Source organism: Culex quinquefasciatus, chromosome 2 (assembly GCF_015732765.1).
Source record: "Culex quinquefasciatus strain JHB chromosome 2, VPISU_Cqui_1.0_pri_paternal, whole genome shotgun sequence".
NCBI classification, from domain to species: Eukaryota; Metazoa; Arthropoda; class Insecta; order Diptera; family Culicidae; genus Culex; species Culex quinquefasciatus.
This window is the reverse complement of record NC_051862.1, coordinates 158584204-158611766: the sequence shown is the minus strand read 5'-3', so window position 1 is coordinate 158611766 and position 27563 is coordinate 158584204. Positions and strand designations below refer to the sequence as shown.

The following is a 27563-nucleotide window of genomic DNA, read 5'->3' as shown; positions in this document are numbered from 1 at the left end:
GGACATTGCTTCAGCTTGGTCAACATTTTCAATTTTGCGATAGAGGTTCTGCTAACTCCCACACGAGGCGCTGGTGTCGACTCTCTCATTTCACTGTACTTGCCCTCATCGACCAAACAAACGATAAGTTTCAAAATCCAAAAGAGCGGGGTAATTTTTTCCCAGTGCATCCACTACTGTCATGCTTTGACATTTTCGTTTGTTTTGCTTTGTGTTGCAAATTCCTTCGCGGTCATTCGTGCACTGTGTTCGCTCGGCGGTCGATTCTTCCTCGAAATTGCGTGGTGATAAGTTTTATCAGCTCCGGAACCAAAATCGCCACTGATAAGCAATGAAAACAACCTGGCTGAGTAGTGTGGCGCGCGGGTTGGTCGGTTAGGCGGTTTATTTGCCACTAGTGTTGCTTAAAATGGTGAATTACAACGAATGAAAGTGTCTTGAATATTAATTTAGAAAAAAAACGTCGAATTGTCTCAAATTGCTCTGCAGTGAAAATTTCTGACACAATCAAGAGTGAAAGAAAGTAACAAAAACACATCAGTGCCAGTGAACCGCGGAAGAAAGGGGCCGCCCTGGCACGGCCTGATAAAGATTAGCCTCCCTCTGACGGCTGGCTCGGTGGGAGATGAATGTGGAACTGCGCGATTTCGAAATCAGTGACTCAGAAGCAGAGCTACTTCTCGAACGCGAACCTGCCTCGTCCGGACGGGGTGTCCCGCGAACCACGTACGGTGGTGCACGTTCCTTGCGATACCGGCGGAAAGAACCATTCAAGCTGGGGAACTTTCTGAAAAATTTGTTCTGGTAAGTGTAGCGCTTTGTTTGCCTTGGAACGTCCTTGAAAGTGTGCATCTCCCCTTTTTTTTGGGTGGATCGATTAGGTGCGAAATTGGTCCCTGGAAATAGTGTGGCCTTCAAATGTTTTTTTTTTTGGCACTGTGCGTGTGGGTCTAACTAGTTATGTGCCAACACCCTTGCAGCGTAGGGCCAGCCCAGATTACTGCTTTTAAAAGGGAGAAAACTTGATGAATCATCTGCCTGATAAGATATCCAATTTATCCACCTTTGTGTGTTAATTAAAGCTGTCTTATCTGCTTTTTTCTGTTGACTGTTGTCCGCAATTTTGCACTTGCTGTTTTATAAACAAATAAACAGTGCTAAATTTTTGCTTTTTGGGTGTTTTTGAAACCGCTTTGAGTCAGGGGCATTATATTCAAAAACACCCAAAAAGCAATAAAATAAAATTTTGTTTGTTGGACCTTCTTCCTTTTATCTGATTAGGCTTTTTTTTTTAGTATAGAGCAATTTTTTACGAAATGGTTTTTTTTCTTTTAATTTTTGTTTTTTAAATCTGGCTGAAACTTTTTTGGTGCCTTTGGTATGCCCAAAGAAGCAATTTTGCATCTTTAGTTTGTTCATATAATTTCCATACAAATTTTACAGCTGTCCATACAAAAATGATATATGAAAATTCAAAAATCTGTATCATTTGAAGGAATTTTTTGATCGATTTGGTGTCTTCGAAAAGTTGTAGGTATGTATGTATGTATGTATGTATGATCCCCATACCCGCAGGCAACTTGGTCCTGAAACACATGTGAGCGCTAGGTGAACAATTCGATCATCTTTTACTCCGTAATCTGTACACCCACGTGCATAAGTTTTTTTGCACGAATTTTAATGCTACAAATACCGGCGCATAAAACAAAATGGTTTCCCTCTTCCCTCCCCAAGCACCGGAAATTTGTAGCGGGTGTAGGGACACTTTGCATAGACGCCCTTGCTCCCATCACGTCACTGAGGGTATGGAGCGACGAGAAATTAATAAGCATGCCCCCCTAGTCGAACCTTCATTAGAGAAGCAGGCAATCCACAACTCACAGCGAACGACCAAGGGAACACCCTACCGCGTATATAATATGGTTGGCGTAGTTGTCTTCAGTGAAATGAATGAATGTTAGAGTGGATGTAAGAGTTTTTTGAAAATAATAATGGAAAGCTCTCACCAAATAAATAATCCAAGGCTTAGGACATTTTGCGACATTCTCAAACTTGATGAAACTTGCGATCAGGTTGCCGAATTCTTGCACCACACGAACGACAGCAAGCGGCTTGACCTTAGAAGTTTCCGGGCGATGGCCATCACTCAGCACAGTCAATCAGTAAGCAATTGTTGGAACCCGTTGCAAATGTTGAAGCAAATTCTCGTCCACATCCAGCAGTACTTGAATGGCGTTGGTTCAGTAAGGACATTTCTGGTACACGGGGCTGGAACAACAGGAACGTTTCATCGATGGCCACTTCGTAATTGCCGAAAAGGACACCTAAGTCTCCAAGTGATACAAATTTTACTCTTTTTAAGCGAAATTTAGGGACCAAAAAATGACAGAGGAAAAAAACGCGTCCGGTAGCGCGCACAGTTTACTTAATTTCCATACAAATTTTACAGCTGTCCATACAAAAATGATATATGAAAATTCAAAAATCTGTATCATTTGAAGGAATTTTTTGATCGATTTGGTGTCTTCGAAAAGTTGTAGGTATGGATAAATGGATAAAGACTACACTGGAAAAAATGATTCACGGTATTTTTTTTTTTGTCATTTTTAATTACACTTTTTGTCACAAAAAATTGATTTGCACACAATACTATTTTAATTTTTAATTTTTTTGATATGCTTTAGGGAACATCGAATGCCAACTTTTCAGAAATTTCCAGAATGTGCCTTTAACCGAGTAATGAATTTTTGGATCAATACTGACTTTTTCAAAAAATCTAAATAATAGTCGCAAGAAATTTTAAAATTTAATATGCAATCAAAAAGTACTTTAGTGAAATTTTGATAAACTGCACTGTTACCAAGTTAGAGCCATTTTTAGCTAACTTCCCGAGGTTCTTTGAGAACTTCTCTACCATTCCTAAGAATATTTTTTTAATTAATTCGTGACATTAATTTTGCGAAAAAATCTCTTTTATTTTTTTTGATAACTTGCCATCTTTTCAATAAATTCCAGAACGGGCTAGAAATATTTGAACTAGTTCTATTTTTTTTTGAAAAATAGCGTTTAAAAAAACAAAAACAGGTATTTTTTTCTTTTTTTTTTAATGTAAAACTAACTTTGCAAACAAAAAGTACGTCGGTGAAATTAAAAAGTGTTCACTGTTTTCATGTTTTAGTCACTTTAAGGTATTTTTAATGATAGAAGCAAGTCTCCAATTAAAAAAAAAAAAAATACTGCGCATGTTTGCCTAATCTTGATTTTTTTTAAGGCGGAGAAAATTTCTTATATTTTGCTTTCTTAAACTTTGTTGATACGACCTTTGGTTCCTGCAGGGTGGCCATTCAAGTCGGGAAAGTCGGGGAAAAAGTCGAAATTTTGTGATTTTTTGTCAAAAAACATACTTGTTTGAAAATTATTTCCTAACTCTTGAATAATTTTGTCATATTTTGTAAAATTTTCAAATATAATTCAATAAATTATCTTATTTTAAATTTAAGGTTCCTATTTTACTATTTTATCCTATTTCAGAATAAAAAGGCCCTTTAAGACATTAAAAATCCTAATAAATATTAAATGCATTTAACACAGGTTTTCATAATATTTTTTTTGTATCAACAGATTTTTACTAATTTTTGTTCATCAAACAGGATCTATTTATCAAACAAACTTAACTGAAAACAACAACAAAGTTAATTAAAAACTACTTGAAAAATAGAACCTGATTTTAACGATAATGGCCAGCGTAAAGTTATTAATCTGTTTTAATATTGATTGAATATTTGAAAAAAGATTCCAACTAGAGTTGGGCAATGGTTTTTTAGCATTAGCATTAGCATTTGGAGGACGCCCCACCACCGGAAGGCTCCACAACGCTTATCCCACTGTTTGGTCTGGTTGTGTTAGACCCTCATCCGGAACAATAATCCAACACGGGAGATACCATGTCTTCATCTTTTGATGAGTGTGTAATACAGCCCAGGGCATAAGGGGGTCCACGCCGGGTCCAAGCTATCCTCGGGGAAATGAAGGAATGTTAGTAAACACCTATCTAAAGTGCGCGTCACCTTAGTGGTATAGATGTTTGTAGGGAGGTTTTGGACTCAATGTTAGTAGGAGAGGTAGAACCCTAGGATATACCCCGAAAGGTATTGCGGGCGAATCAAGTAGAGTTAGTTTTATTTATTATTAAACTTATACTTGTGATTGTATAGTGTTAAAGATGCATGATTTATATTTTTTATATTTTAAACCACGGCAGAAACAACGCGACGAAGCCGTGCATGATTAAATTGACTGTCGTATTACTAAACCAACCATTTTCTCAGGTAAAAGCAATGCTGATTAATCACAGTTTTAACATGTTTGTTGTTAAACTCATTCTATCAACTGTAAGAGTAGAGAGAAGTTTATATTGTCCTTTACATTATTATATATTTAAGCGAAATTCGAGGTTGTAAATGATTTAACTCATAATTGATATTTTGATTTTAAACTCTTACAGCGATAAGGAGTAAACATTCATTATTCAACCATTTGTTTTATTTTGAATGTAGGATTTAGATGTTTCATTAAAACGACCGATTCAAAAGCATACTTAGTTATCATTTATTTTTAGTGTAATGGGATTAATCAGCATATTTAAATTATTTTCTTCAAATAAATAAAATAATTAAATTATTATTAACTGAAAAATATACAGAAAAAACACAATCACTCTCTCACCCACACACACATTGATGCTTCCTCGATTTGAAGATCAGCAACTGATGCTACAACGGGTTTGAAAATTGCGAAAAGCCTAGATAACAAAAAAAAAGCAAAAATCCCGAAACTAATTGAAATCCATACTACTTATAGAAAAGTTATTTAAAACCGTACATATAACCGCGCGTGATCAACTGTGAAAGAGTTGGGCAATGGTTTTTTGGGTGGAAAATATTCATTAAGGCCGTTGCAAATATTTTTCAAAGTGTATGTCGCCCCCCCTCCCCCCCCCTTCAAAATTTGTCTGAAAAATCAGGGGGCAAAACAAATATTTTTTCCAAAAAACTTCAAAACATTCATGAAATTAGAAGTCTAATCAACTGAAAACAATCTAAAAAGCATTTTTGTACATTGATAATCATATTTAGCATGTTTGGGTTTATTTAAAAATGTTTAGAATTTTCATGAAATTCCAATTCGCAAAAAATAAAATTTTCATCAATACTTTGATATTTTTGAAACTAATGAAGGCAAAACAACTGGACAGGTGTATAATGCATTTTAAAACACTTTTTTCATCAAAATGTTGAAACCATGTCTCGTAATATCAATTTTTATACTGTTTTTATTTTTTTATGTAAAATGGCCCGTTGACCATATGTAGTGAGTTATAACTTTTCAAATGAAATTTTATTTAAAACATATTTTGATCCCCATTTTACGACACAAATATTTTGTTCAAAAATATTTTTATTCGGGATTCAAATTTATTACGGTTTGATAACGAATCTGATTGATTACCATCTGATTCAGGCTGACAAAATATTGAAATTGGAGAAATAAGGCCGTTTCAAAATTTTACAAAGCCTTTTCAGTCCAACCCTCCCCCACCCTTCAAAATCGGCTCGAAAAATAAGGGACAAATAATATTAAAAAAAACTTCAAAATTTCAATGAAAATTTAAGAACAATTTTGAGCATGTTTTGGTTTATTCAAAACTAATTTGAATTATAGAATTATCGATGAACAGTAGTATTGCAAAAAGTGTTTTTACGTTGAAACGGTTTTTTTTGTCGAATCCTAATTTTTGGAAAATAATTATTGGTACCAACTGTGCTGGGTGTATAATACATTATCTATTTTTTTTATTGAGATGTGGATATTCTGGCTTGAAATTTCATATTTTTATTTTTCTGCCTTCACTCGAATATGGCTAGAGTGGATGGACAAAAACTTTTTGAAATATTAGCATCGGCCTAATTGTGGGAAAATAATGTTGCAACGATTTTTTATAGTTACACTAAAGATAAAATTACGCCGTTACATAAACTGTTCATATTTCATGTCACCAATTTGAAATTAAAAAAACAAACTTCAAAATTTCTATGAATTTCAACTCAATACAAATTTTTCAAATACCATAAACAATAAAATCAACAAATCTGATGGAAAACTGCAAATTTTTGATTGATATTTTTTTAAATAATGAAAATGTTCAAAAAATAACCGAAATTTCCAAATACTTTTTTAATATATTTTAAATAAAAATAATGTAATTTTTTTAATAATCTTTTTTGTACGTTTGGCCCGCAAGCTCTTTTGAGCTTAAAATTTGGCCCGGCATCCAAAAACTTTGAGCACCCCTGGGTTAAATACCGACAACTGGATAAATCAGATCAAAATTTACAAAATTTAGAAGGGAACTTAAAAAAAACGAATTTCTAGATATTTTTCTAAATTCTTTGAAATCGTGTAGTCAAGTTTAAAGCGTTCTATGATTTTAAATAAAATAAAATCAAAAATAATATGTTATATTGAAATGAAGTATCAAAAACTATACGTTCTCCAGTTTTAAAAATTAACATTGAAATTAGAAGTATTTTTAAGCATTCAGTTATTTTCCAAAGACCATTATTTGTTTATGTATTTACTCTGAATCAAAACAATGAGTGCTTCCATTTTTCAAGTATTTTTATTAGGAGTTTGTTGTTGAGCTTCCTTTTTTAACGAAAATTGTAAATAGTTTGATTTTTTTAAAATTTGTTCAAATTATTTCGATGGTTGATATTAACTTTTTTATAAAAATTGTTTTGTTTGAAATCATTATTTAGATAAGAAATGCCTATTTTTTGAGCTTATATAAAAGTCGGGAATTTGAAAATGGGATTTGAGTGGTCACCCTGTATGATATGCAAAGAAATATAAAAACAGAAAAAAATAGATTTCTCGATTCTATGACAATTTCCGGAATTTCATTTCCCGGAATGGATGTTTTCCGGAATGGACATTATCCGGAATGGACGTTTTCCGGAATGGACGTTATCCGGAATGGACATTATCCGGAATGGACGTTATCCGGAATGAAATTTCCCGGAATGGACGTTTCCCGGAATGGACATTTCCCGGAAAAAATTAGTTTTTCATATTACCTGATTTGACAATGAATGTAATCTTGCCTACTCGATTTCTTGTGGTTAAGTATTATTTAGTTTGTACCCCGTTGGTTTGACCTAGTCACATTGAAGGAACTCGATATTTTGACAACAATATGAATGATAAATACATGAATAATAAGAAAGTAAGTAAAATGTTCGGACACGAACAATATAAGCAACCGTTGACCATTGAACCAATACTTTTTATTTATTTATTTATTCGTCAAACAAACGTAGACTACATTGATCGATCGAGCCACGTAGCCTAGTGGTAACGCTTCCGCCTCGTAAGCTTTAGATCGGGGTTCAAATCTCGGCTAGGACCAACACAACTGGTGATCTTTTCCCTTCTGGATTCGATTGATTAGTAAAGGGAAGGTAGTGTATCGTCACAAACTGGACCTTATCACGACACCTTAGGGAGGCGACCTATGAAATGTTAACATTAACCTAAACATGTTAGCATTAGTTGAGTGAAAAACTGCCACTGAATACGTTTTGTAAATGCCGGCCCCGGTACTCTTCATGGGTGTTCCCCTCAGGAACTGGAAAAGATTTATTTAATTACCAATTACAGGTGAACATTATTTAAGTTATAAATATCTTCTTTGGCTATAAAACTGTTTTTTCATAGCGGATTTAGTCATAGTAAAATCGATTGTGTCACTGTATTTGTTATATGTTTCCATCATTCTGTTGATAGGACCGTGCTTAGCATAGTCTGTTCTGTGGAACCGTAATGCTTTATTAACCACCACGAGATCTAACAATGTAGAACGATAGATATTAGACAAACACTAGATGTTTTTAACATTCAACATAAGAACATAAGAATTTTCCCTTCTTTTGTGACTAAATTCTATCAAATTTTACCATAATGCAGAATGATTTTTTTCAAAGAAGGGAAAACCTCTATAAAATAAAAAGCTTTCATAAGATCAAAGTATAATGTGTATTTTCTAGAGGTTTTCCCCTTCTTTAAAAATACACGATTTTTCATCAAAGTAATGGAATTTTATATAAGAATTTTCTTTTTCTGTGAATTCTACTAAATTTTACCTAGTTTTTTGTTACAGAACCCTGCACTATAAAGCAGCATGTTTATTTTCAAAGAAGGGAAAACCTCTAAAAAATATAAAGCTTTTCAAAAAATCATTGTATAACGTGTATTTTCTTGGGGTTTTCCCTTCTATAAAAATACACGATCTTTCATCAATGTGATTGGATTCCACGTAAGAGATTTTCCTTCTTGTGTTAATCGGTTGACTGTCAAATTTTACCATAAAGCAGAATGTTTGAAGAAGGGAAAACCTCAAGATAATAGAAAGCTTTTCAGACAATCAAGGTACTTTCTTGAAGTTTTCCCTTCATTAAAAATAAACATTCTGCTTTATAATAAAATTTGGTAGAATTTAGTCACAAAAGTCAACTGATATACACAAGAAGGGAAATCTCTTACACGAAATCCCATCACAATGATGAAAGACTGTTAATTTTTAAAGAAGGGAAAACCTTAAGGAAATACACATTATACTTTGATTTTATGAAAGCTTTTTATTTTCTAGAGGTTTTCCCTTCTTTGAAAATAAACATTCTTCTTTATAGTGCAGAGTTCTGTAACGAAAAGCTAGGTAAAATTTAGTAGAATTAACAAAAAAAGAAAATTGTTATATGAAATCCCATTAGGGGAAATATACCCATTTTAATCACTCTAAGCCGTTCGACCAATTCTCATCACTTTTGCCGTTTTCCGCTAATAAATCAAAATGTTCAGATGTATCAACAATGAAGAGTTGCTTGCTCACTTTTATTTGAGCTATTTATTAGGGTAGGGTAGTCATCAATGAGACACTTTTGGTTTTCAACCTTCAACGATTATTCTAATTTTTTCATCAGCATGTTTTAATGAGCTTTTAGTTGCATTATCTTTCTTTTAATGTGCTCTAATATTGACCAAAATATGAGATCGATCCGACATCTACAGCCAGAGTTATTCAACTGTCTCATTGTAGACGCACTTGGCAGGAACAATGAGACAGCTGGGGAACAATGAGACACTCTACGAAAATCAAAATTTTTCTAGCAATACATCATGTTTTTGTATTGTTCAATTGCAGGTGACTTGCCTTGAACATTTTAGAGCAATTTTGCCAACATGAAACTTTTTATAACAAAAGTTATACTAAAAAGTATTTAAATTTTGTAAAATCCATATATTAATACCAAATAACTTTGTATTTTTGGTTAAATGAAGTTTAAACTCTATAAATATGCCAAAAATCACTTTTAATTCATGTTTTGAAAGATCGATTTTGAAAAGTTTATTGAAGAAAAAACAAAGTGTCTCATTGTTACCCATGGGCTGAAATGAGTGGGGAACAATGAGACAGCCCTGGATTCTGGTTATATTCTAAATTTTGGCCAAATCTAATGAAAGGACATTGTAGCCCAACTTAATCCCTATAGAACGTCGAAAGAAATTTGAAGAAATATTATTTTTTGTGTAAACGGCAGCCTACGAGCGAAAAAGTTTTTTTTTTCCATAATTTACTTTTACACCCCAGAATCAAACATTTATGATTTACTTTTCAAGGGAGCGTCCATAACCAAAGCCACTAATATGGCAGACGTGTATCCAGTAGACACACCTTTCCCTCAAATATGAGCCTGATTGGTTGAAACTACGACTTGTGAGAGCCATTTTATCATTGTTCCCCGTGTCTCATTGATGACTACTCTACCCTACTACTTAAACACTTTATGTAAGCTGTAATTAATGATCAAAGTACTGATAGGCCAATAATAGAAATAGGATGAAAAAGGGTATAGTTCCCTTACTTTGATGAAAGATCTGTATTTTTTGAAAGAAGGGAAAACCTCAAGAAAATACACATTATACTTTGATCTTATGAAAGCTTTTATTTTCTATAGGTGTTCCCTTCTTTGAAAATAATCGTTATGCTTTATGGTAAAATTTGGTAGAATTTAGCCACAAAAGTCAACTGATTAACAAAAGAAGGGAAAATTATTATATAACAACACGTTAAAAGAATGTTAAAAACATATATTGTTTGTCTAATATCTATCGATCAACATTGTTACATCTCGTGGTGGTTAATAAAGTATTGGTTCAATAGTCAACTTGCTTGTTTCTATTGTTCGTGTCCGAACATTTTACTTTCTTTCTTATTATTCATGTATTTATCATTCATATTGTTGTCAAAATGATTCTATGACAATTTCCGGAATTCCATTTCCCGGAATGGACGTTTTCCGGAATGGACATTATCCGGAATGGACGTTTTCCGGAATGGACGTTATCCGGAATGGACAGTATCCGGAATGGACGTTATCCGGAATGAAATTTCCCGGAATGGACGTTTCCCGGAATGGACATTTCCCGGATTTTTTTTTATATTTCCTGATATGAGAATGAATGGAATCTTGCCTACTCACTTACTTGTGGTTAAGAATTATTTAGTTTGTACTCCGTTGGTTTTGACAACAATATGAATATAAATACATGAATGATAAAAAGAAAGTGAAATGTTCGGACATGAACAATAGAAGCAAGTGTTGACTATTGAAACAATACTTTATCAACCACCACGAGATGTAACAATGTAGATCGATAGATATTAGATGTTTTTTACATTCTTTCAATGTGTTGTTATGTAAGAATTTTCCCTTCTTTTGTTAATTTCTTCTAAATTTCAACTAGTTTTTGTTAAGGAACTCTGCACTATAAAGAAGAATGTGTTTTTTTTTTAAAGAAAGGAAATCCTCTAGAAAAAAAAGCTTTCAGAAAATCAATGCATAATGTATATTTTCTTGAGGTTTACCCTTCTTTAAAAATACACGATCTTTAATCGATGTGATGGAATTTCGTGTAAGGAATTTCCCTTCTTGTGTTAATCGGTTGACTTTTGTGACTAAATTCTACCAAATTTTATTATATAGCAGAATGTTTTTTTTCAAAGAAGAGAAACCTCTAGAAAAATGAAAAGCTTTTCAGAAAATCATAAGCATAGGTGCCCCCCTATTTTTCAACATTTTGCGTCTGCCTCGGGATTCGAACCGGCGACCTCTCGATTGTGAGTCCAGTTCGCGGTCCGATTGTTCCACACAGGCAGACATGAGAAGCTTTTCAGAAAATCAATGTATAATGTATATTTTCTTGAGGTTTTCCCTTCTTTAAAAATACACGATCTTTAATCGATGTGATGGAATTTCGTGTAAGAGATTTCCCTTCTTGTGTTAATCAGGTCACTATTGTGACTAAATTCTACCAAATTTTACTATAAAGCAGGGTGATTATTTTCAAAGAAGGGAAAACCCCAAGAAAATTTATAGCTTGAGTGTATTTTTAAAGAACGAAAAACCTCAAGGAAGTACACATTATAAATTGATTTTCTGAAAAGCTGTTTATTTACTAGAGGTTTTCCCTTCTTTGAAAATAAACATTCTGCTTTATAATAAAATTTGGTAGAATTTAGTCATAAAAGTCAACTGATTAACACAAGAAGGGAAATTCCTTACACGAAATTCCATCACATCGATTAAAGATCGTGTATTTTTAAAGAAGGGAAAACCTCAAGAAAATATACATTATGCATTGATTTTCTGAAAGCTTTTTTTTCTAGAGGATTTCCCTTCTTTAAAAAAACACATTCTTCTTTATAGTGCAGAGTTCCTTAACAAAAACTAGTTGAAATTTAGTAGAATTAACAAAAGAAGGGATAATTCTTACATAAAATCCCATTACTTTGATGAAAGAACGTGTATTTTTAAAGAAGAGAAAATCTCAAGATAAAAAAAAGCTTTTCAGAAAATCAATGTATAATGTATTTTTCCTTGAGGTTTTTCATGCTTTAAAAATACACTCAAGCTATTTATTTTCTTGACTGGACTTATTACACATTAATTTTCCGAAAAGCTTTTTATTTTCTTGAGGTTTTCCCTTCTTTGAAAATAATCATTCTGCTTTATAGTAAAATATGGTAGAATTTAGTCACGTAAGTCAAATGATTAACAAAAGAAGGGAAAATTATTACATAACAACACATTGAAAGAATGTAAAAAACATCTAATATCTATCGATCTACATTGTTACATCTCGTGGTGGTTGATAAAGTATTGTTTCAATAGTCAACACTTGCTTCTATTGTTCATGTCCGAACATTTCACTTTCTTTTTATCATTCATGTATTTATATTCATATTGTTGTCAAAACCAACGGAGTACAAACTAAATAATTCTTAACCACAAGTAAGTGAGTAGGCAAGATTCCATTCATTCTCATATCAGGAAATATAAAAAAAAATCCGGGAAATGTCCATTCTGGGAAACGTCCATTCCGGGAAATTTCATTCCGGATAACGTCCATTCCGGATACTGTCCATTCCGGATAACGTCCATTCCGGAAAACGTCCATTCCGGATAATGTCCATTCCGGAAAACGTCCATTCCGGGAAATGGAATTCCGGAAATTGTCATGGAATCTGTCAAAATATCGAGTTCCTTCAATGTGACTAGGTCAAACCAACGGGGTACAAACTAAATAATACTTAACCACAAGAAATCGAGTAGGCAAGATTCCAGCCATTGTCAAATCAGGTAATATAAAAAATTAATTTTTCCGGGAAATGTCCATTCCGGGAAACGTCCATTCCGGGAAATTTCATTCCGGATAACGTCCATTCCGGATAATGTCCATTCCGGATATCGTCCATTCCGGAAAACGTCCATTCCGGATAATGTCCATTCCGGATATCGTCCATTCCGGAAAACGTCCATTCCGGATAATGTCCATTCCGGAAAACGTCCATTCCGGGAAATGGAATTCCGGAAATTGTCATAGAATCAGATTTCTCAAGGGATGCCTCGAGGCCCAATATTCAAATTTGGCAATTGAATTGTAAATTTCCTGAACTTTAAAAAAAACTATTTGGACACTATTTAAAAAAAAAAAACAAAAAAGAGCCAATTTTTTTGGGTGGCTTTATCTTGAAAACGGTGCTCTTTATAAAAAGAATCTGTGAAGTATTTTTTGACTGCATATTTAATTTTTCATTAAAGATTAAAGCTTAAAAAAAGTTCGACTACAATTTTTAATTTTGCTGATAAACATTTTTTTTTCAAAAAATAACATTCGGCGGCATGCTTCTCAATTTTCTCAAAAGTTGTGGTTTTTGTCCAAGGGAGTGTTGTAAGAAGAAGATTCACAATTCCGCATATCTTATTTCAAGAAGCTTAAAATAAACACATAATTTTGAAGTAAACAAAAAAAATCTATTAATTTATTTATTTTAGCCGATTAATTGAATCATTTTATAAGCGAAAGATTGTTTTACTAAGCTCCAAAACAGATTTTCAGTCGAAAAAAATATTTTTTGTGGCAAAATTGCCTTTTTTAATTTGTGTGCACCAAAATCAGTATCTTGAGTATGTCAATATTTTACTCTTTGGTCTGACAGCTTTATGCTGGATTTTGGTCTGGACTAAGCGGAAGATTGGCAGCCGCACCCTCTTGTTTTCGTCCTCCAAAAACAAATCTTGATTTTTTTTGATAAGGTCCTATAAACAAATGTAAACATTGAGTGTATCCCGTTACTTCGATGGACTTTGACATAAGGTGTGAAAGGGATACACTCAATGTTTACATTTGTTTATAGGACCTTATCAAAAAAAAGTCAAGAAATATTTTTTTTTAATCAAAAAATATGTTTTTTTTTTAAATATGAATATTTGTGGAAAAAAGTTCATTTAAAAATCGGCAATGAAATCGTAAAATATACTTTTTCTTACTTTTAACAACTAATTCGAGTTCTGCGACCTCATTTCAGTCAAATTTTAATGTTTGATTGCTTTTAAAATAAAAAAATGCATTTTTATTCTGTTTTTGCCGCCATTTGCAAATAATAAAAATTCAAAAAAAAATTGACCATTGCTCATCTAAAAATAACTAAAAAAAACTCCAATATTTCAAATGAAAGAAAAAAAAAACTAAAAATAGGAGTTAAGTGAAATTTTAAACAATCAAACAAAATAAACTAAAAAATACAAAATTAACCAAAATTCAGACGTTAAGGGTTGAATATATCAATGATACTAACGCATCGATTGTAAACCCACCTTCAATTCACCAGGGCTGGAGTCGCTGGAGTTGAGTGTCGGTTGTGTCATCGCTGTTTCTGGCCTTCTCCTTTCATTCATGTAAACACAACAACCCACTGAAACGGTACCGTTGTTGTGTGCGTTGAAAACTTCAACAGAGAGAAACGTCAATGAATGTGAGAGAGCGAAGAGGAGGAAAAGAGGGGTGCATCATCACACACCGTCACTGACTGCTGCTGGCTGATGTCAGTCGTTCGTTCTCTTTATTCGCGAAAAAAGTGCTGTTTTCTGCCCCTCCGATAGTTTCTTGAAAACTTTCTACAAAACCCGTCGTCGTCGTCGGTCTCGAAGCTCGGTCCGCGTCCGCAGAAAAAGCCACCAAAATTCATGAGCTACAAGTAATCCGCGGGATGGAGGACGCCTCGCAGCCCGCCCCGTCGTCGAATCCTGCGGCCATCGTGACCAAAGAAACGGTTCCGCTGATTGAGAAAAATCGCAAAAGTCGCCTCTGGCTGAGGTACGTAACTCCACGAGAGAGACCTGGAGGAGGAGGATGGTGACGAATCAATGATGGCGCAGGAATTTACTTCATTTTCACCCACGACACGACTTGGTGTTTCTGGGAATTCCCGTTTTTGCACTTTGCGAATAGTAATTATTATGAATATTTAGTTACAAACCCCATTGCGGTATAGTTTGTGGCGTAAAAGTGACGTCGATGACCTAAAAATAAAGTGCACGGCAAAATCTGGTATCGATTTTCACCTGTGAGCGATACATAGTACTATTGTGTGTTTTGTTCGCGAAGTATCTGTCTGTGTCTTGGTTGGGTCGTCGGTTTTGCGATGCCGGAAGTTTGTTATCAGCTATCGGGAGCTATTAAAAATTACGCGAACTTGAGTACTCCTTAAATTAGCTTTGCAAAAGATAAAGAACCATATGACCGATGAAAATATTAAATGTGGAATAATCTAAACAAAATGAGATCATACAAAGATCTTAGGGCAATTCCAGCTCAAATTAGGAATTTTTCTGGTACTTTTAAATTTTAAGGTGATGTCTCGATTTTTTTTCGTTCAATTTTTTTTAGGAAAGAGGCTAAGATGTTACAAAAAGACTCGCGAAAAATGCAGGATAGTATGTTTCTTCTGAAAACATACAAAAATTATTTATTAAAATTGTTTTTTAAAGGGTTCTAAGCGTCAAGATTTCTAAAAACCGATAATGGGAATCGATTTACCAGACAATTTTACATAAAAGTCTTCATATTACTATGTTCATTCCTTGTGAAGATGCAGTGATTTTTAAAATAAAAAATGCTGAAAAAACAGAAGTTTTGGCCATTTCTATATGACAAACTTGATTTTTCAGTCTCGTAAATATTTTTACCGAAAGCTCGTCCAATTTCCCATAAGTATGCCTAAGACCACTTTTCAGTTGAACTCGTTCAATTATTTATGTACCATCGGGGGTGCCATTGGGTCTGGGGGTGAGATTGGGTCAAAGTGATTTTTTACGGATTTTAACATTTCTCAGGTACTTCTCAATGAAACTGAATTCTGTTAAAAGGGTTGTGTCAAATTCCACATCTTAATTATGACAGCTGTCTGTAAAGTTGAGGTACATTTTTGACCAAAAATTACCTCTTGAAAAATCAACTTTTAAATATTTTTGTTGGAATTGCTCGAAAAGTACCCAAATGTTTGAAAATCTCTACTTTAAACATTATAGTGACTAGTTTTTACCATATCTTTGTATTTGCGCATCATTTTAGTTTCATTTGACCCAATGACACCCCCTCTAAAGGTTGCTAAGATATCGGCATAAGAAAATGGTGAGTTGTTTGGGTGAGGCTTAGAAAACATCAATTTTCCCTGTTTTAAAACCTTTGCATGGCAATATCTCTGCAACTAAAAGTCGTCCAAAAAAAGTCCAAAAATGCAAAATTAATAGAATTTTATCAGCTTTTTAAAAACATTTTCTTCAAAAGTGTGCAAACATGGGCAGTAATTTTCAAAAATGAATAACTGCGACTATTTTCAAAAAAGTTACCTAAAAGTTATCAAAATTTCACTAAAGTACATTTTGATTGCAAATTCGATTTTACATCAAAAATGAAGTTTGAAAATTTTTTGCGACCAGAATTTCGATTTTTTTTAAATCAGTATTGATTCAACAATTCATAACTTGGTCAAAAATTTTTTTACATTCCTGAAATTTCTGAAAAGTTGGCATTTGATTTTCCCTAAAACATATGTAAAAAACAGTGTTTTTTTGCAAATCAAGTTTTAGTAACAAAAAGTAAAATAAAAAATCACCAATTTTTTTACCGTGTATAATTTTTTTTCTGTGTAGTCCTTATCCATACCTACATCTTTGCCGAAGACACCAAAACGATCAAAAAATTTCTTCAAAAGATACAGATTTTTGAATTTTCATATACCATTTTTGTATGGACAGCTGCCAAATTTGTATGGAAAATTATACAGCAATTCCCCACGAAAACAACATGATTCGAAAAAAAAGTTCTCCGGTCGAGCTCAATTTTTTTCTGGAGGATCCTTGGCCAAAATAATTGGACCCGTATTTTTTTGTTTGGCCATTAGGGTGACCTACGCCGTGTTAGGGTGGTTCGAAAAATGGCAATTTTCGTCGATTTTCGCAAAAACCACTTTTTTAAAAAAGTCATATCTCTGCGCCATTTCGTCCGATTTTAGCTGTCCTAGACGCAAAAGAAAGGTTATTAGTTTGGCTGTTTGGGAAAAATAGTAAGAAGTTTCAAAAATCTAGCTTAACATTTGAAAAGGTCGTATGAAAACTTAAAATGCTGTTTTGAAGGTCTCGGGACCAAAGAGCCTATGTCTGAAAATATTTTTATCGGATTCCTCGGAAAATTTCACATAACATATCAAAAAATGGTGAAGTTATGTTTTCGATACTCTGAGATACGATTTTTTGAAAATAAAAACTGGATTTTTCGACGCGCCACGCGCAAAAATGGGAAAATGACGAAAACGAGAAAAAATCGGCTCTTTTCACTAAAACTGCGATAACTTTAAAATTTCAGCGATGACCTATAGATGTTATGGTACCAAAAGTTGCGTCTTTTAATAAAAAAAAATTTGGTATCCTATCATGTATAGGTCATCGCTGAAATTTTAAAGTTATCGCAGTTTTAGTGAAAAAAGTCGATTTTTTCCCGTTTTCATCATTTTCCCATTTTTGCGTGTGGTGCGTCGAAAAACCCAGTTTTTATTTTCAAAAAATCGTATCTCAGAGTAGGGACCATCCATAAACCCCGTGGACACTTTAGGGAGGGGGGGGGGGATTGTCCACGCTCCATACAAAAAAGATTTTTTTTTATGGACAATTGTCCACGAAGGGGGGGGGGGGTACGAGATTTCCAAAAAAGTGTCCACGTGGTTTATGGATGGTCCCGTATCGAAAACATAACTTCACCATTTTTTGATATGTTATGTGAAATTTTCCGAGGAATCCGATAAAAATATTTTCAGACATAGGCTCTTTGGTCCCGAGACCTTCAAAACAGCATTTTATGTTTCCATTCAACCTTTTCAAATGTTAAGCTAGATTTTTGAAACTTCCTACTATTTTTCCCAAATAGCCAAACTAATCACCTTTCTTTTGCGTCTAGGACAGCTAAAATCGGATGAAATGGCGCGGAGATATGATTTTTTGAAAAAAGTGGTTTTTGCGAAAATTGACGAAAATTGCCATTTTTTGAACCACCCTAACACGGTGTAGGTCACCCTAATGGCCAATCAAAAAAATACGGGTCCAATTATTTCGGCCAAGGATCCCCCAGAAAAATTTTGAGCCCGATCGGAGAACTTTTTTTTCGAATCATGCTGTTTTCGTGGGAAATTGCTGTATATGGACAAACTAATGCTGCAACATGACTTCTTTGGGCACCAAAAATGTTTCAGCCGGATTAAAAAATACAAAAATCAAAATTCAATTAAAAAACCGATTTCGTAGAGAATTGCTCACGTGGAAAAAATATATATCACTATAATATATAACCTCTTTTGTTTAAAGCCTTTTCACAAACTGTGATATTTTCTAAGCAATAGAAAAACTCAAAGAAATAATGTTTGAATACCAAAAAAAATATCTAATAAATGTTGCTTTTATTTACATTGGTATAGAGATATTTGTGCATTTTGGCATGAAAATTAGTCAAATTCGTGATCTATGACAAACATAAAAAATCCGGCTACCTGTCGCATTTTTGGGTATTAACCGTAGTATTTGGCCTATTCTACCACCTCCTCTTTTTTTACATTTTGTCTATCTATTTTTTTCATGTTTTTACAGTCACTTTTTAAATTTTTTGCTTGTTTTTCAAATTTTCTGCTATAAAATGGCCCTTTTATCATTTGCCATAATTTTTTCGCTCAAAGATATAAATTTTGCGTCCCTATCAATATTTTGCGAAAATTCCTTTTACAAGTTGTTCAGAATAGTGCCCTACACATGCTGATACTTTTTGGTAACGATTATCCCATTCCTTGCAAAGTTATAGAAATCGTCATTAATTAATGATTGCAAATGAACTCCTTCAGCGGCTTCAAGAAGGCAACAACCGGCACATGCTGAATAATTTTGGTGCAGAAGTTCGTTAAATTGAATTTTGTACAGAATATTTTAGATTGATGATCAATTATCTTCAAAAATGATCTACGGTTTCACCTTAAATAGTATTAAAAAAATGCGTAGATGCATGGTCTGGGACACTACCAAAATAACTGATACTTCTTTTTACTATAAATATAGGAAAACACAGCCAAAGTTGAACCCTAAAAAATACATTTTTAAAAACATTGGCAAAGTCACATAAAACAAGTAAAACTTCCAACCCAGAAATTAAGAATTCTTCTTTCCAATGCTTTTTGAAGATCAAAAATTGTTTGAAAAATGAACGTTTTGCGATTTTTCAGATCGAAGCCCTTCTAGAGGCGGGGTTAGGTTGTCGAGGGTTAACAGTTGTTGGACACCAAAGTGTGCCTACCGTGTCAGTTGGTAGATCTCGGAGGGATGGGACAGGAACGCTTGTTGCTACTAGGGCAGCTTCTTTACAATGTTCTAATCTAAGTTCGAAAAATGTCTGCATTCTTTTATTATTATTAAGATTCGCATCACAAACTTAAGTCTGTGATTTGAAAAATGGCCAGGCCTACCTAATCACTAATATTAACCGAAAAGATGATTCTTTTGAGAATTAATTGTGATTCGTTGTTATTCAAACATTAAATATCTAAACACTTTTAACAGCATACTAAACAACCACCCCCTCCTTTCTTCCAGCTGCTGGTGCTGGGCCTGGCGGAAATGGTGCGCTTCCAAGGAGCTCAAACCGCGGACGATCCTGATCGGTCGTCCGACGGCCGAAAAGTTCCCCCCGAACGAGATCCGCAACCAAAAGTACAACTTTTTCACCTTCCTGCCACTGGTCCTTTTCGAGCAGTTTCGGTTCTTTCTGAATCTGTACTTCCTGATCATGGCCGCCAGCCAGTTCATCCCGGACATCCGGATCGGCTACCTGTACACGTACTGGGGTCCGCTGGGGTTCGTGCTGGCCGTGACGATCTGTCGCGAGGCGGTGGACGATCTGCGGCGGCACAAGCGCGATCGCGAAGTCAACTCGCAAAAGTATAAGCGGTTCGGGGGGGTTGATAAACCGCCGGAACTGGTTTCGTCGTCCAAGCTGAAGGTTGGGGACATTGTGATGGTGGAGAAGGATGAGCGGGTGCCGGCGGATTTGATTCTGCTGCGGACCAGTGATAAGAGTGGGGCGGTTTTCGTGCGGACGGACATGTTGGACGGCGAGACGGACTGGAAGCTGAGGTTGGCGGTGCCGGCGACGCAGAAGTTGGCGAGTCATAACGATCTGTTTAGCATTGGGGCGTCGCTGTATGTGGAGAAACCGCAGCGGGACATTCACACGTTTATCGGGACGTATTCGAAGGTATGGGTTTTTGGTATTCTAGGAATCTGATTGAATGGGTTTGTAACGGTTTTTGTTTTGTTTTAGCTGGAAGGTTCCGAGGACGAAGGTCTGACCGTGGAGAACACGCTGTGGGCCAACACGGTGGTTGCATCTGGGACGGCCGTTGGAATCGTCATCTACACCGGGGCGGAAACGAGAAGTGTCATGAACAACTCGCAGCCGCGCAGCAAGGTGGGACTGCTCGATTTGGAGATCAACGGGCTGACGAAGGTGCTGTTCTGTGCCGTTATCGGGTTATCCTTTGCGATGATGTGTCTGAAGGGATTCAACGGGCCATGGTATCGGTACATGTTCCGGTTTGTGCTGCTGTTTTCGTACATCATCCCGATCAGCTTGCGGGTGAACCTGGACATGGGCAAGGCGTTCTACTCGTGGCAGATTCAGAACGACGAGGAGATTCAAGGAACGGTGGTACGATCGACGACCATTCCAGAGGAACTGGGTCGAATATCGTACCTGTTGACCGACAAGACGGGCACGTTGACGCAAAACGAGATGATCTTCAAGAAGATTCACGTCGGAACGGCAGCCTACGGACGGGACACATTTCCGATGGTTTCAAGCGCGATTCAGTCGGTGTACAATAGCATAAATGTGCACGGGGAAGCGTCGCCGGCGAAGCCCTCCGGGTATCAACCGCGGTTGAAGAAGCCCGAAGGGTGGCGCATCTGGGAATCGGTGAAGGCGCTTGCCTTGTGTCACAACGTGACGCCGGTTTACGACAACGGTAATGGGATCAATGGCAACGGTGCAGATCGGAGGAACTCCCCAACACGATCGATTTCCGTTGAAGCACCCGTTGAGCCGTCGAAGCTTCCCGAAAAGACTTACCAAGCCTCAAGTCCGGATGAGATCGCGCTCGTCAAGTGGACCGAATCGGTTGGGCTGACACTGATCAACCGCGACTTGAACCACATGACTCTGCAGATCCGCGAGAAAGAAACCCAAAGGAACTCGATGAACGAGAACGCCTCGATCAACACGACGGTCACGAACCTGTCGGTGAACTCGAAGACGGACCTAAACTCGCCGTCGAGCTCGGGTAGCGTGACCTCGTTGAACTCGCTAAACGGAGGACTCATGAAGTATCAAATCCTGCAGACGTTCCCCTTCACAAGCGAAAACAAACGCATGGGCATTATCGTAAAAGAGTTGAACACGGGTGAGATCACGTTCTATCTCAAAGGTGCCGACGTGGTCATGTCCGGCATCGTCCAGTACAACGACTGGCTGGCGGAGGAAAGTGGCAACATGGCCCGCGAGGGCCTTCGCACGCTGGTCGTCGCCAAGAAGGTGCTCACCGAAGATCAGTACAACGATTTCGAGACGCGCTTCAACGCGGCCAAGGTCAGCGTGACCGATCGCGGAACGAAGGTTTCCGCCGTCATCGAGAGTCTGGAGCGCGAGTTGGAGCTGCTCTGCTTGACGGGCGTTGAAGACAGACTGCAGGACCGGGTGCGGCCAACGTTGGAGTTGCTGCGTAACGCCGGCATCAAGATCTGGATGTTGACAGGCGACAAACTGGAGACGGCGACTTGCATCGCCAAGAGTTCCCACCTCGTGGGCCGGAATCAGAACGTGCACGTGCTGAAGAGTGTGCTCACGCGAACCGACGCCCACCTGGAGCTGAACCAGTTCCGGCGGAAGCAGGACTGCGCGCTGGTGGTTTCCGGTGAGAGTTTAGAGATCTGTCTGCAGTATTACCAGCCAGAGTTCATGGAACTGGCCACGGCCTGCCCGGCGGTAGTCTGCTGCCGATGCAGCCCAACCCAAAAAGCGCAAGTCGTGTCCCTCATCCAGAAGTACTCCGGAAAGCGAACCTGCGCCGTAGGTGACGGTGGTAACGACGTCAGCATGATCCAGCAGGCGGACGCCGGCATCGGCATCGAAGGTCGCGAAGGCAAACAAGCTTCCCTCGCGGGCGATTTCAGCATACCGCAGTTCTCGCACATCGCCAAACTGCTGATCGTGCACGGTCGGCGCTCGTACAAACGATCCGCCGCGCTCTCCCAGTTCGTCATCCATCGGGGTCTGATCATATCAACGATGCAGGCCGTCTTCTCGGCCGTGTTTTACCTTTCCTCCGTGGCCTTATACCAGGGATTCCTGATGGTCGGCTATGCGACGCTGTACACCATGTTCCCGGTGTTTTCGCTCGTGCTGGACCAGGACATCAGCTCCAACATTGCGCTCACCTACCCCGAGCTGTACAAGGAACTGTCCAAGGGGCGCAGCTTGAGCTACAAGACGTTCTTCATGTGGGTGCTGATTAGCATCTACCAAGGTAAGGTTGATCGTTTTCGCTTAAGAATCTTTAAAATAACTAATTTTTATTATTTTTATAAGGTGGCGTCATAATGTACGGCGCGCTGATCCTGTTCGAAGACGAGTTCATCCACATTGTGGCGATCAGCTTCTCGGCGCTAATTCTGACCGAGCTCATTATGGTCGCGCTAACCATCAGAACATGGCACAAGTGAGTTTGACTCAACATTCACTATTCTTTCGAAAATATAAAATTTCAATGTATTTTACTTTGTTCTAGATTGATGGTGCTTGCCGAACTGTTTAGCTTAGTGCTCTACATAATCTCACTGGCGGTGTTGCACGAATACTTTGGTAAGTCAAGCTTAAATCTTATAAACCTATGAACTGAATAATTTCAATCGCCATTTAAACATATTTTCCAATAATTGATCACTTTTACAAAGCGAGTCCTTTCTATGACAAACATTCTAGAAAATTGTGTAAAATTGTTGAAAGCTTCAAAATGACTTAAAAAAGACTTAAAAAAAGAAGTAGGTTTTACGCCGACTCGATTTGGAGGTTAGAAAGGAGTGCACTGTTTACATGGACTTAGCACAGTTCGATGCGGTCGTCGATTTTGTTCGGGGAAATTCGTCGACAATCGACGAAGACCATGTAAACAGTGCACACGAGCTGTCAAATGACGTCACGGTGTAAAACCTAATTTTAAAGATGCGAAGGTAAACATGGTCGGCCATATTGGATCAAATTTGCCTAAGACACAGGTCGTCAAAGTTGGGACTCAAAAACAACTTTTTTTTTCGGTCGAGGCAGGTTTCCGGTAACCACAGTGGCCAAATTTGAACGGAACTTAAAGGAACCCAACAGGGGAAAGTGGGGCAAGTGTAACAAGCTAAGGAAATGCTCGTTATAACTCATTAAAAACGTTTTTTTTTTTTTTTTTTTTTAACGTTAAAAAAATGATTTTAAAATTTTTGATTTTCCGTACGTTCTACTCAACTACAATAGTTGTTCGGTAACCGGGCTGAGAACATAGCCCAGTCACCGAATGTTGCTCGTTAACTGGGCTGAACAAAAAATAACGAGGGGACCACCGATGCATAATATTTTGCAGATGAAATATGAAAATAAAAGTTACTCAAATTTATTTACAATGCTTACTTTTCATTTTTCTTTAATTGTAACTTGAAATTAAACAAAAGTTTGAAAAAAGTTTTTTTTATTTAATATGATTTTTGCATCCATTAATCCCTCGGTCATTTTGGTTTGTTTTGTTTTTTTTTGACGTTTGTCTGCTTTTTAACTGGGCTACGGCCCAGTTATCGAGCGCCCAGTTAAAAAGCAGCCCAGTTAAACAACGCCCAGTTACCGAACAACTACTGTAGTGGGGTAAGACGAACAACCCGTTGGGGCAAGAGGAACATAGCATGAAACAACATGTTATTTTGCTAGCAATTGAACTGTTAACACTTAGATACATCAGATTAGAATGTATTTGAAACGTTTCTTTCATTTTTAGATTAAATAATAATATTTTACTAAAAATTTGATCGTTTTTACGAAAAAAAAATATTACTTAGACGATAAATAGTAAACTTTCATAATATCACTATATTATGTACGGACATTTTTTTAACAATTGTTTATCAATTTTCAAGTACTTTTATGTATTTATTTCCCAATAAAATATGTTGTTGCAGCAATTCGTATTTTTTTCCGTATTAAAATTCCATATGATACACTTGCCCCACCTGAACAAGATTTTTTAAAAGCTCTCAACAAAAATAACCAAAACTTAAATCATACTTTATAAAGGTGCAAGTCAATGGTAGGGACACTACTGATCTAGAAAAAAAAACCATTTTGATGAAATGAGCCTTAAAATGAAGCCTTATTTTGTAATTTCCAAATATTATAAGAAAATGAAGGTTTTGAAAAAAAAAAACTTCATTAAATCTTATGCCCCGTTGCGTTTACGTCGTTTTGGCGATTATGTAGTAGTAGAATTAGCTAATTGCATTGCTAGCAACAATTCTTCATACTGGAATTAATCAAAATTGTAAAAATTACGGCCGTACGAGCGATTGTTCCTCTTGCCCCATATGGTCGTCATGCCCCACCTTCCCCTACTTTAAATGTGATTGTTTTAATACCAAGAGAACGTTGAGATAAACGCCGCATTATACATGGGATTTACAAAATAACCATTTTTCTTTAAAACTCAAATTGATAAAAAAAACTACACAGTAAAAAAAAATCATGGTAATATTACATGAGAAATGTGTACATCTTTTATGTCAGATAAAGTGTCTAATTTAACCCCTAAAATTATGAAAATTTACCACTTTTTTGTTGTAATTCCACTTTTTCAGTCTAAATTGATGTAATATTACATCATAAAAGAGGTAATATTAAATCCTTCCAATTTTACAGCTTCCAAAATTACAGAATTTTTTACTGTGTAGTGCGTCCATTCCGGGATTTCCCGAGAAAGAATTTTCTGGAATTTTTAAAACCGAAATTTTTCGAACTTCGGATAATCGAATCTTGACAGGAAAAAATGTTTTTATTTTATTTTCTTACTTTTAACATCAAATAAGAGTTCTGAGACCCTATTTTGGTCTAATTTGAATATTTGATTGGTTTTCAACATTGAAAAATGCATTTTTTTTTCAATATGTTAACAACGCCATTTTGGCCACCATCTTGGATTTTAAATTCATTTTGGAGTAGTTTATGGGTACCATACTAAAGCTCGATCATTAACAATAAAACAACGAAAAAAGTTGTTTTTCATGATTCGATTTTCCGCAGATTTCATTATCCGAAGTGAAATTTGTCCGAGGCCTTCGGATAATAGAGTTAGTACTGTATAATATTTAACATTTGAAAAAACGAAAAAACGAAGTTGACTTTATAGCTGTCGGCCACCATTGCTAGTACCAACCACTAGTGTCTTCCTTTTTATCTACAAGGACTTCGCCGCCCTGGGCTCCTAAGTGTATGAAAGTATGGCACGGAGCGACGGCGCCGAATACCCATATTTACACAAAGAATTTTAGAGCGCCCGCCGCGGGATTCGATCCGGCGACCTCTGGATTGTGAATCCAATGCGCGGTCCGATTGATCCACACGGGCGGGACCCGTGTTGCTGGATTTAACATTTGCTGGATGTTATTTTCTTTCTTTCTGTTTTTTTTTTGTTTATTGTTTTATTTTTTAGAATTTATTAATATTTATTTTTAGCTTTTTCAATCACCTGAAAAAAAGGATTTTTTTTTTTAAGGAAACTTATTCAATCTAAATTACATTGAGTAAATAATTGTGATTGATTTAAAATCCGGAGCACTACAAAGTACATAAATTTGAAATGCTTTTAGCTATCAGTTAATGTTCATCAATTATTTTGTAATTTCAAGCCTTAAAAACTCTCCAATTATTTTGAAAATTATTTTCGAACTATTTAGAAAATATCAAAGCCCCGGAAAGTTGGACACACTACTAAAAACTTCTTTGTTCTTATAAAATTGAGTTGTTTTGTAAATATATATTTTTTTATAAAAGCTGGTTATAAAGTTCACTAGCCTGCCCAGTCCAGCTCCTGGGGAGCAATAACAAATATAAGAGTTTTTAAAATGACGCCGTCTATGGACAACCCCTAACTTTCTAATTTGAATTAAAAAAAATGTCAAGTTCTATTAAAATTGTATTTTTAACAAACTATAATATTTTCGTAATATTAAACATTTTTTCAATAAATTTGGTTTAAACACAAAATATTAAACAAAATCCCCCCTTCTACAGACTGGGAGTTCATCTGGTCGTGGGAGTTCCTGTGGAAGGTCCTGGTAATTACGCTCGTGTCCTGTTTGCCGCTGTACATTTTGAAATTCCTGCGGAAAAAGTTTTCCCCGCCGTCGTACTCGAAGCTTTCCTAAGGTAACGGCAACGCAGCAGCAAGAGAGATACACGTACACTAAACAACACAAAAAAAAATCCGAAAAAAGTAATCTTAAACTTTCGTCGCAAGTTTTTCGACCCTCACAAAGAAACAACAAAACAAATAACACACACACATCTAATAAAACAAGGCTAAAACGTGGTTTACGAGACATCTGAACTGAAATGAGTGTTATTGCTTTACCTTTATCGTTACTCACAATTTAAACTTATATTTGGCTGAAAGTTCTGTTTCTATTTACTATTTAATTTACTGTTTAATATATAAGTTAAATTTTCTTGAAAAAGACAAAACACGAAAGGATCTATGATTTATATTCGACGCACTTTTACATCATCACCAAAGTATTATTTATCGTTTTGCTTTACACAGTCGCACAGTTTAATTTTATTTAGCACAACAATATACTTCTGTACACGTTAAAAACACAACTCACTCCCTCTATTTTTCTTCCATTAATGGTAAGCCTTACCTTATTACAAAAAAAAAAAAGAAAGAAAGAGACGAAAAGCAACATTTGAACAGTTAACAGGTCTGCCGTTGTCTTGTGATTTTAAGGATCAATGTTCGTGATATATAATTTTAGTTCTCGTTACGTCAGCTTATGTTAAATACTTTATTTTTTTCTTCAAAAATCGTGGCAATTTAAAAACAAAAACATCAGCACATTGTGTCGTACATGCAATCAGGAGAGAAAGATTTAACAAGCAACAAACCACACCACAATTAACAATTCAGTAACAAAAATAGCTGTTCCCGTCGTCAAGCAAAAAAAAAAAAAAAAAGAAAGTAAGAGTCGTTAAATTTGTGTTTTATACGGTTGGTAGCAGAAATCGACACAATTATTTATTCGAAAAGCGATGATGAACGACGAGAGGGGCCGAGGCGTGTCTAAACTAATCGAGAGAAAGAAATCATAGGGCATAGGTTCAAAGAGAATGTAAATCGAGAGGAGACAATGACGAACTTATGCATGACAGAGAAGAGACTCTATGATGACTATTAAATGGAAAATAATATTAAAACAAAACTTGAATTTACTAAA

The 27563-nt window shown here is 36.0% G+C and overlaps 1 protein-coding gene across 2 annotated transcripts; it reads left to right on the top strand.

Annotated features, from left to right (window-relative positions):
* Positions 1-212: 212 nt before the first annotated feature.
* Positions 213-27563, top strand: LOC6038513 (probable phospholipid-transporting ATPase IIA). 2 transcript variants are annotated; one of them, XM_038253000.1, is made up of 6 exons: positions 213-804; positions 19587-20247; positions 20314-22573; positions 22636-22765; positions 22835-22908; positions 26362-27563. In XM_038253000.1, the coding sequence occupies exons 1-6, from the start codon at positions 626-628 to the stop codon at positions 26493-26495; spliced, it is 3438 nt and encodes a 1145-aa protein (XP_038108928.1). In that variant the 5' UTR covers positions 213-625; the 3' UTR covers positions 26496-27563. The 2 variants fall into 2 exon arrangements, with proteins under 2 accessions (XP_038108928.1, XP_001848304.1); XM_001848252.2 differs by lacking the exon at positions 213-804 and adding an exon at positions 14489-14775.

Excerpts from the sequence above, each read along its gene's own strand:
- LOC6038513 (XM_038253000.1), top strand. The coding sequence starts at position 626 with ATGAATGTGGAACTGCGCGATTTCGAAATCAGTGACTCAGAAGCAGAG. Across the intron at positions 805-19,586 it reads TTTCTGAAAAATTTGTTCTG|CTGCTGGTGCTGGGCCTGGC; the intron begins GTAAGTGTAGCG and ends CCTTTCTTCCAG. Across the intron at positions 22,574-22,635 it reads GCTGATTAGCATCTACCAAG|GTGGCGTCATAATGTACGGC; the intron begins GTAAGGTTGATC and ends TATTTTTATAAG.